Source organism: Ipomoea nil, unplaced genomic scaffold, assembly GCF_001879475.1.
Source record: "Ipomoea nil cultivar Tokyo-kokei standard unplaced genomic scaffold, Asagao_1.1 scaffold0688, whole genome shotgun sequence".
In the NCBI taxonomy this organism is placed as follows: domain Eukaryota; kingdom Viridiplantae; phylum Streptophyta; class Magnoliopsida; order Solanales; family Convolvulaceae; genus Ipomoea; species Ipomoea nil.
In genome coordinates, this window is record NW_017617116.1 from 3,326,991 (window position 1) to 3,337,990 (window position 11,000).

The following is an 11,000-nucleotide window of genomic DNA, read 5'->3' on the forward strand; positions in this document are numbered from 1 at the left end:
ACTCAAGATGTCATTGGACAAAATACAACCTCTACAGATTGAACTGAGGATAATGACCGATTGACCGGTAAACTAGTCACTTATATAATGTTGATGTAACTGTATAGTGAAGAAGTGAATATTGAACAAAGATTCAAATTAAAGAATCTGAGATAGTGTTTTAGTGAGACAATGGTCTGCTAGTTTGTCTTTGTGAGAGCCAAGAGGGTAGAAAGTGAGAGAGGTTAGGTTTTTTGGTGGGTTGGGGATTTGTGGGTGTTATTGTGTTAGCAAATAGGCACTTAAGTAGTCATCATTATACCATGGGCCATGATTCACCTTACAAGGTTAATCAATGACATAAAGTTTATTTTTAGTATACTAAAGGTTCATTTTAAATACATTGAATATTCATTTTTAAATGTTTATTTTTAAAAAGTCTAATTTATCCTTAATAGTTGTTAATTATTGCGGTGTTTATATTTATTCAGTTTTTATTCAAATTTACCGCATAAACCCCCACATCTTAATTGACTATTTGCCTAACACACATATATAATTGTGTTAACCGTTGTGTTAAATTATTATTAAAATTTTTATTTTTAATATTAAATTATTATTAAGTACTGAGTATTTCTTTATAATTACAACAATATTAATAATAAAACAAAAAAAAAATTAATAACACAACGATACCAATAAATTATAAAAAATATTTTAAAAGTTAATTAAATATTACAATATACTTATATCAACATCATTTTATATCTAATTAGCTAATAATAAATAACTAATTTACCAAATATATTTTTATATCAGAAGTTAATACTATCAACTAATAGAATCTGCTTATTTATCAACCAATTGCTAAACATACCCGTCTTTAATATTGAGAGGAGGAGTTTCTAGAAACGTCTTCCCGCGCATTGAAAAAATTGCGGGCACTTCGGTGCCAGGCTGGCGATCCGTGCATCCCTGTATCTACGGGCCACAATACTCAACCAATTGCTATATATACACTTCTCTCTTTGTCTTCCACCCAAGGCGAGAATTTCTGTGGGTTGGAGTCTAGAGTTTTCAGAGAATTGAGAGTTAATTAGGGTTACGTAACTAAGAATGAGTTCAAGCGGCGCGGGTGCAGGGAAGGGCGGCGCCGGCAGAGGCAAGCCGAAAGCCACGAAGTCGGTGTCTCGATCTTCTAAGGCGGGGCTCCAGTTCCCGGTCGGCAGAATCGCGCGATTCCTCAAGGCTGGAAAGTACGCCGAGCGTGTTGGTGGTGGAGCTCCGGTTTATCTCGCTGCTGTTCTTGAATATCTCGCTGCTGAGGTTACTTCCGTGGCCTTTTTTAATGCACTCTTATGATTAAGCAATGACGTGATTGGCATTCAATCTAATTGATCTCAATTGATATATATTATCGATTATTACGGCTATACATTGCGTCTTATTCCCAATTTTTAGTGTTTTGTGATTTGGGATATTGGTGACTAGTGAAATTTGCATCCACAGAGTGTGCATTGGATAAAATTTGCCTTTTTGTCCCTATCAAGGATCACAAAATTAAACTAATTTGGTTGTGTTTTAGTTATTATTCTTTGATTCTTTGATGATGAATTGGTTGTATTGGAATGCGGGTTTTGCTAAAAATTGAATTCTTGATTTGATATGGTGCTTGGTATATAGGTGTTGGAATTGGCTGGGAATGCAGCAAGGGACAACAAGAAGAATCGCATAGTGCCAAGGCACATTCAATTGGCTGTGAGGAATGATGAAGAGCTTAGCAAGCTTCTGGGTGATGTGACTATTGCCAATGGGGGTGTTTTGCCCAATATCCATCAAACTTTGCTGCCAAAGAAGGCTGGCTCTGGAAAGGGTGAAATTGGCTCTGCTTCTCAGGAGTTTTAGGGTTTTTTAGTGGAGGTGAAAATGGAACTTTATGTATATTAGCTAGCTGCTGCTATTGAGTGGTTTGAAATCAAGAAATGCAATGAAATTGCAATTTTGGCTCGTTCTCAAATCTGATTAGTGTTCATGGAGGTGCCTTTTGTTTGGGTATCAATTGCATTTATTTTTTAATGTGTTGATTGGAACTTCTTTGTGCAAATACAAGATTGTTTGTGGTATTTTGTTGGTGAGTGTTTATGTTTCTTGAGAATGGTTATTATGAAGGCTGTATGCCTGTATATAATATATAAACAACTTTTAGTTGATATGGAGTAGATGGATTTAAATCTTTGCATCACACAAAAACTGGCAAAATGTGCTATTGAAGCAGTTGATCATACGTTTTACTCTTAATGAGGACTACATTTAAAAAAAAAAATTATTTTGTTTTGTTACTTTTAATGCTTGTCAGGTTAGAGTTTAATACGTAGGAGTAGAAGATATGCTTTGAAAAGGTAGTATTCGTGGAGAAATGGAGACAATTTTTGTTATAGTGGTATAGCACTAGACATTGTCTCAAAACCTTAGACAATACTAAGACAATTCGGACAACACTAGAAGTAACAATCAATTAAATATAAAAATTGAGTAAGGAGCCAAATGCCTTCTGATCCTCAGTGACTCAAAAAATTATGAATTAAATTATTAAATTATAAATTATAATAGAGTAATGAGTTCATTAATTAAATATCCAAACTAAATTCAGCTGTTAATTTTGGGGTTTACGTAGCCAAAAGAAAGGTCATGTAATTAGCTTGGTTGGTGTGAGTGATCATGCACTCCCATCTTTTAAGAGAGATCGAGAGTTGAAACACTCTCACTTTATCCCTTCATTGGGCCAGCCCGGTGCGATGAGAATTAGTATGAGAAAGGTACAGGCTTATGAGAATTAATATGAGTAGGGTACGAGCTTAAAGGTACCTCCTATAGTTTGGGCTTGTTCAGGACGTGTCCTGACCACCAAAAATGGCTATAAATTATATCACATGGCTACCAGAAAATTTTTAACGCCCCTGAAAAAGACTAGCCCTGAACTTTACCAACACTCCCATTCATTACACTGGTAAAAAATCTCAACAAATTCAACTTTAAGTAACCACATCTATACTCTTGAGCTATAAACATATTAAAGAATGAGAAGAATACATATCTAAGATGTATATATATACACATGTATATGCGTATATATATACATATATACATACAACCAACCAACTTTTGGGGCCCACGATCATTCAACCCAGATTCCGACATGTTTACTTCCATCCAATTCGCCATTTTGTAGCTTGCCTGCATCTGAACCAGCAAATCCATCCTATTTCAAGCAAAACAATAAATTCTTTGTAAGGTAATTCAAGACCATGCTTTAAGCAAAGCAAATAAATGTAGTGTCATTAATCAAAGCCCACTGTATATAGATATAGAACAGAGCTGTTCTTGAAAACCTATTGTTGAAAGGGGAATATCTGTAAGACGTACTAGTATACCTAGTAGGGGGAGGGGGAATGGGGGATAATTCAAAGGGGCATACTATGAGATGAAGTTGGAAGAAGCATAAAGCTAATGCAAAGGCATATTCATAGGATAAAGCAAATGCAAAGGCACATGCATCTTTCAATGTTAATAGTGTTGAATTATGTTGGAGATGATTCTTGAGGCAGGTGGACAAGGTTATAATTGATCCTGATGTAGTCAGATTAATGTGTTCTGAGCAGAAAATGCAGTCCAGAATTGCAATCAAACTACTTTTAAGAGCAAATACTAAAAGAGATTTAAGCCTAAGAAAGCACAATAAACCGAGGAAAATCAAGAGCACTTACTTCCACAGGGAGGTCAACTGGAAAAAGATTTATACTGCTAGGAGAAAAATCCAAACCACTGCTAACAAAAATTAGATTAGATTCATTAGGTTGAGTAGCAACAAAAGTGCTTAGTGGTACAGTTGCTTTGTATACCAACCATACCTTCGAGACAGAACCAACTGCCATACATAAGGTATGAAGAACTCCTCTGGATGACTCTCTTGTTCATAAGTAAAACGCATTTGCGTAAACATCTGTCAAACCAAATTTTTTATCTATAAGAATTATTATGCAGGCATTCCAAATATTGGAGACAGTTATGTGTGCATCTGCTCTTACCTTCATGCCTTCACCTCTCCAAGATCGGCAATTAACAATTATGATCTGAAGTACTTTCTCCACTGACCATTCACCATCTATTTTTTGTGCATCCATGCGGCTGTTAAAAAAGTCTAAGACCTACACATTCGAAAAATCATTGAAACAAAAATAAAGCACACATCAAACTAAATAACTGACATTCAAGAAGCGGGGACAATATATAACTTAACTCAATATGCTATACCCTATTACTATTTAGTATTTACTACTACAACCATGCTCTCACTCTTTCAGACCAGCACATCTACCAGTCTACATTGAACAATGAACATGCTCAAATCACCTTATATCAATTCTCCCCATTTGTCATCCTTAGGCATCAACTATATCTTGTTTCAGATAAAAGACAAGTTAATATGGTCTTTTATTTTTTGTCTTCCAACACATTCATCTTAAGATACTAATATCAGCTGGCATCTTATAGACATATTGCATCTTCCAACTCTCTACTTGGTAGCCAAAGTATAGCTGGTCTTTACGAGAATAATGCATTAAGATAAACCCAAGCATACCGTAAAAAGGTTATCAAGCAGCTCATTAAACCGTGGATGACTCTTAAAAGGATGGAAAACCTCCTGCCTATGCAAAATTGCATAAACAACCTGCCAGGTACAAAAAGCAACCAAGATAATTGAAGCAGGATACATACAATTGCATATATAAAGTAATATGCCGCACAAATAGAACATGAACAAATAGTGATACCTCAGGATTTCGAGGGAGTGCATAAGTTAGGATTGCATTCAGTATTTCTAAAACAATCCTCAGGAAGTCGGTGTATATATGCAGCTCAGCTGACTGCAACAACAAAATCCACCATATATGAGCAACTCAAAAGGCAAGCAAGACAAAGGAAATCATGATGGAAGTTTGCCATACACTGTCCTCTGGTAGATTGTCTCCTATTGATTCACCATTGGAAACACTCATCTTGTCATTTTTCATCTCAGCTAATTTGTTGTACCTAATTCCAATCATGCCAAAGCAATAGTTAACAAATAGTATTTGAGAATCAATCAGATACACAGAGATAGGATACCTACTTGCGTGAAAGCATATCAAAAAGGCTAACCAAACGCTGTGATGCATAGGCACTAAGGCGATGGACATGAGGTGCCATATTTGCCAAAGTTGCTAGACAATTTGTATGGAGATAAACATCCTGTTCCAATCAAATACATTAGAAAACAGCGGTTGGAATAGGTTTTGATGCCATATGTTTCAAGGCTTAGTTTCTCAGATGATCTACATCTACACAAGATGATATGAAAGGGAAGCACCAAATCTTTGTGAATAAAAAAACAATACAGGATATTGCAGTGAAGCCTAAATGACAAAGTGGTTTTACCCCAGAAAAAAAAAAAATATTAGCAAATATGGAAACAATCCCAAAGGATAAATAAATGAGCACCATGAGAGAATCAGGAACAATGAACCAACAGAATGTCTTATTATATCATACCCGAAGTTTAGATAGATTATAGTTGATAATCCTTGTCAGGATTATGACCATGAGAGAACCTAGAGATGTCTGATGAAGGACACGCTCTTTGTACCATGGGACACTGTGCAGCATCTGCAGAAAAATACTTGATCAACATGGTATTCTGTTAAGTAACTAGGGAGACTATGGGAGTTCAATTACCAGTTTGTGTATGCTAGCATTGAAAGAGGAATCTTGACTGAGTATAAGAAGGATAATTAGGACCATGTAGATTTGGTTGGGTGCCCTTCTTGGAGCATTATACAGTGTTTCCAGCAAAGGCATCAACTGTTAATTCATTAGAAAGACACATATAATAAGTTTTTGTAGCAATAATGTCAAGTTTAGCAACTGGCAACAGACTAGGAAACATAGCAGACAGCAACTTCCCTTCTCATAAGAAGAAGAAAAGGGAGTAAAAATGCTTATGCATACCAGGGTATCAAGATCTGTCCTGACCAAAACATATTCTAGAAAATCTGAGTTCCCATGGACAAGTGAATAAAGAAGGAGAACAGAAGTCTCATCAGCCATGCACCTAAAAGTAAAGTATCCATCAGACCAAACTGCTAAAACCAAACCACACATGCATGTTATTGATCAAGCACTTGTTCAAGATGCTCAGATCTTAACATCAATGTCTTCAACCATAAAGCACCCACAAACCAATTTCAAAAATATTAATGCACATATGTACAACTATTGACAGATAACAGCAAATGAGCAATGCGTAATTTAACAACGAAGCTGCTACTATTAAACGTAAACAATGAGTAGTTAAAAGGAAACAAAATCCAGAGCACTTCAAGACATTGTTTAAAAGCAGACCATTATATTCTACAACAGCAAAGTCTATATGTTATCAACAATCAAATTTTAATGAAGATTTTTCCCATTATTGTGTTTATGGGACCACAGATATGAAGTGGAAATGAAATTTTTAGTAAAGCAGCTCAGGAAAGATCACTTAAAACCATTAAGACAAATGAAAAACTGGAAACAAGTCCAACTATGTAAGCAAGTGTATCAAAAGTAAAAGAAAAGTTAATACAAATATTTCTTCCTAGAACTGCTTATACTGGATAAATTCAGTGGACTTACATCCCAAGGGTATCAAAAAGAGAAGCAAAAGGCAGTCTCACAAGTGGACCATTTTGTGCAGTCCCTTCTATATCAACACGATCAACTGCATTTGTGATAAACTCAGAATTCAGAAACATAGAACATTTTATAGCATAAATTCAGAGAAAAAAACACAGGCATCAGAATATGATCCTACATTCAGTATCCCGAGCATTATTTAAGGCCACGCAGTAAGGATTTTCAAAAAAACATGTTTCTTCCTTAGGGAGAGGATCTGAAATACTGTAATCACTTTCATCTTTTCCACGGTCCACATTGAGACACTTGCGGTAGTGAGTAAGGATAAGTAAAATATTCAGACTGCTGTCTGCCAATGGACTTTTAGAAGCTTCAGCACTGGAGCTGGCAAAGTAATTTAATGGCAATAGCACAAGGTTTGCTGCAAATCAACACAAATAGAAAAAGTTTCATTAAAGTGAAGATAACCAACGTGACTATACAGACTAGTAAAGTCAATGAATCACAAAGTTATTGTTACTTTGTTAGAAGGGGACATTAAAGTAGAGGAGCTTTTACAATTGAAAGAGGTAAGAGAACTTCAAATACTTGTGGGACAGTCTACTGTTCTAATCTAACTCTAATAGGACACCAAAACATTTTATGAAACTAGGTCACACATCGTACATTGATATTAGTAGGTAAAATATAACACCAATGTTAGAACCCCAGTACTTTTCACACAAAGATGGAAGAAATCAAAACATGCATAGACTTCTGCAACAATCTGAGAGAATCCACAGTGCATTAATGAAAAAGATAAAACCAAATAAAAGTCCAGCTGTATGAGCAACAGAAATGTAGAGGTAGAGGGTGAGAGGGGGCACAAAGATACCAAAGTATAGGGAAGGAGGGGGAGGTGTGATATTATCCTACCAGCTACAGAGCCAACTCTCTGTAAAACACCAGGCTGATTTCCTTCAGCAAATATCTGATAAGATAAGGACTTTGCAGGGAAGCGTGGTCGCGTGATGTAATTATGAAGCAGTTTTTGAACAACCATATTCACCAAAGAGCTTTCCTGCATAATAACAGCAAGTTAACAATGAATAATTTCTTGTTTTAATTTATATCCCATTTGGAAAAAAAAAAAAAAAAAAAAAAAACTCATTACCTGTACCATTGCAGCATCAATGAAAGGATGAATATCACTTGGGCCAGGTGATGGCCCCGAAAGGAGTTGTGTTGACATGGCAACAAGCATGAAGTTAAGCAGTTCATAGTGCAGAAGAAATGAGTTGGTACTTGCAGGAGAAATACAATTATCAGCAAAGAAACAATATTAAGTAATCCACAGAAAAATGATAGAAGAACCCTGATATACCTCACGTCTACTTTTCCAACAAAGCTAAACACACTATGGACAATGAGATGCTCAATCCTCTGATCTGTAACAAGAGATGTTGAAATGAGCCTATACATTTTGAAGGTTTTATTAGATCCATACCTGGATAATTCCCAATCTATTACTGAAAATGTTTTAGAGATATCTTAAATCATGTTTATAAGTTCTAGAAATAATTTGATAGGCAAGACATTATGTTATTACAAGTAGCAGAAGCGGTTTGCAACCTACCGACATAGAAATGTGCATATAAAAAAAGAGCTATATAGACCCTCAATTCTTAATAAAAACAAATGAAACCCAAAAGTAGCAACCCATTTTCCAGACCATGAAGACTCCTACAGTGCAAACCAAACAAACAAGCATCTAAAACCAATTTCCATACCATATCTACGGTCCCCATGATTTCCTTCACTCTTGTTCTTTGGCTTTATTTTTTTTCATAATCCAATCTATATTCCAACAGCTTAAGTTCTGCTATTTTTATTTTCTCATTTTCCTTGTCACATGCCATTGTCCCACTTTTACTATGTTCATCACCTGACAAAAAACTACCTCCAAAAAAATCTCTGTATTCCTTCATTTATTCCCATTCTTTTTAAAAATTAAAATTCCTAATTTTCTGCTCTGTTCATATTGATAAATTTAGAAGCCATTGCATTTAATTAGAGTATATGATATTTCTAATATTTATTTCCATTCATATTTTTCTTAAATTCCAATGCTAATAAAATCTCCGCGAACCGTACTTTGGCAAAAAACCTGGCATATTCTTTTGGATCACTTATTCACTTTGATTGAAACACAATTCTCAATCCTTGTCCTGTCTATTCAGTAAACTCTCAATATTCAACTGATAAAGCATGGTAGCTACAGCATGATGATGTTGAAGATCAATAATTAAGCTGTGGAATGAGCAGTCACCTGTTGAGAGATTATGTGGTATCTCCTCGCTTTCATTTAGAGATATGTACAATTCTTCAAAGTTATCAGTATTGGCATTCTCAATCAGGTATTTCAGAAAAATAGATGAGATGTACACTGCATTGAGGGCTTTCATAATAGACAAAGAAGGTACATCTGATGCAGAAACACACTCTTGCAAACACCAACTTAGATGAACTAGGATCTTGGCAAGGTGCCTCGTGTTATGGTTGTTCTTTGCTGCAGAAAACAATAAAGGTATTCAGAATGACAAGTCAGTGTGTTCTAATCTGTTTTTCTGGTTTATATTCAACTTATTCAGACTACAGACTACTGATTTCAGATTTGGTCCAGTGTAAGCAGGTTCCATGATATGATCCCAAGGAACTAAAATTTGATCCTCAAGTCTCAGTTATGATAAGTACAGGTGACATACAAATTACTTAAAGTTATGGAATTTTTCCTCATTTTTTTTCCACATGGCATATGAAATTTCTTAAAGGGATGACTTCCTACATGTAAAGCAAATGTTACAGCTACTGCGACAAAATTTGGTATGAGAAAAATCGTTAAATTGGCACTTTGACAGCAGCTATTCAATATGACATGATCTTTATTTTGCTTTTAGTTGAAATGATGAAGTATTTAACCCACCTCTAATAAATTCGGGCTGAAAATTTTAGTGTACCTCAACATACGGCAATATTAATTGTTAATTATTGGTTTCATACACTCACAAAGTGCACAAGCCAAATGTATACACAATGCCAATTACTCTGCACTCACAAAGTGCACAAGCCAAATGTATACACACTAACCATTAACGATTAAACTACTATTGTGAATTGTGTCTGAATTGTTGAGTAGTCAAAGTAGCTAGAAAAATCACCAGGCCTTAAAAAGAAAGCACAAGGTTATCAGACTACAAGTCTACAGCTGCTGTACCCTTTCAGAATCAAATTACAAACTCCGAACGGAAGAACAATTTCGTAAACAATTAACAAAATGTACAGTAACCAAGGAAAAAAATTCTATTATTTGAGATTAAAAAAAAAAATGATGTACCGAAGAGGCGGCAAGCTTCGTGAACACGGTCGGTGGACCAATGGAGGTAGAGTGGGTGCAGGAGAAGCTTCTGCCAGTAATCCGAGGTAAGCGGATATGATTTATCGCCGATAAACGCTCCAATTAGGTACTCCGCTGTCTCCTGCCGCACAGCGCCGGTGAACCGCGGCGTTGATGGCACCGCCCCCATTCACACCGCTATATACGCGTATGTATAACGAAGATATACGATATTACTGTCGGCAGAACGAAATTCAACGGATCCTTCTTGCGAGTGAAGTATAAGCTCGGAATGACATTTCAGAGACGACTTGCCGGAGCTATGGATCTGTGTGACTGTGTATGTGAGAGAGAGAGAGAGAGAAGAGAGAAGAGAGAGAGAGCTTGGAAATGAAGGTTTTAGAATTTAGACGAGGACCTTTCCCCCGAGCGAAATTCTCCTTGGATTGTAAAGCAAAATCTTTCAAACGATTTATTCAATTACGCAACTGCCCTTGTGTCTTACATGCGTTTGGTTGGAGTAAGGAATTAGGCTAGAAAAGAATTACAATTCGGATTGAAAAGAATAAGGTGAGAATAAAGTAGGAATTCAAATTACATTGTTTGATAGGAATGAATAGAATTATTGAGTAGGGAATGAAAGAAGTGATATAAAAATTAAAATGTCCTTGTGTAATAATAATAGTAGTAATAATTAAGGATACTTTTGTTATTTCATCCCTTTTTCCTTTTCCCACAACCACCGAATTGCAATTCATAGGGAGGTGTCCATGAATTGCAATTCAGCAAAAAGAAGGAATTGTAATTCTGTGAAATTGCAATTCCCTCCAACCAAACGGCGTAATTGTAGCTTCCACTAAATTGCAATTCAACTACAACCAAATTACGCATAACCAAACAGGCTATTATTTTTCTACACAAAATTAGAAAACGTAGA

The 11,000-nt window shown here is 35.7% G+C and overlaps 2 protein-coding genes across 2 annotated transcripts; one reads left to right on the forward strand and one right to left on the reverse strand.

Annotated features, from left to right (window-relative positions):
• Nucleotides 1-906: 906 nt before the first annotated feature.
• On the forward strand, nt 907-2,031 carry LOC109175335 (histone H2AX). The gene is made up of 2 exons (XM_019324590.1): nt 907-1,305; nt 1,663-2,031. The coding sequence occupies exons 1-2, from the start codon at nt 1,096-1,098 to the stop codon at nt 1,882-1,884; spliced, it is 432 nt and encodes a 143-aa protein (XP_019180135.1). The 5' UTR covers nt 907-1,095; the 3' UTR covers nt 1,885-2,031.
• An 866-nt stretch (nt 2,032-2,897) lies between these two features.
• LOC109176112 (dymeclin) lies at nt 2,898-10,501 on the reverse strand. Its single transcript, XM_019325545.1, has 18 exons — nt 10,064-10,501; nt 8,999-9,238; nt 8,054-8,117; nt 7,844-7,973; nt 7,606-7,750; nt 6,869-7,111; nt 6,691-6,775; nt 6,025-6,127; nt 5,752-5,877; nt 5,569-5,682; nt 5,150-5,268; nt 4,986-5,070; nt 4,812-4,904; nt 4,619-4,708; nt 4,065-4,184; nt 3,888-3,979; nt 3,744-3,801; nt 2,898-3,238 (listed from the first exon to the last, which is right to left on the reverse strand). The coding sequence occupies exons 1-18, from the start codon at nt 10,251-10,253 to the stop codon at nt 3,155-3,157; spliced, it is 2,181 nt and encodes a 726-aa protein (XP_019181090.1). The 5' UTR covers nt 10,254-10,501; the 3' UTR covers nt 2,898-3,154.
• Between the last annotated feature and the right edge of the window lie 499 nt (nt 10,502-11,000).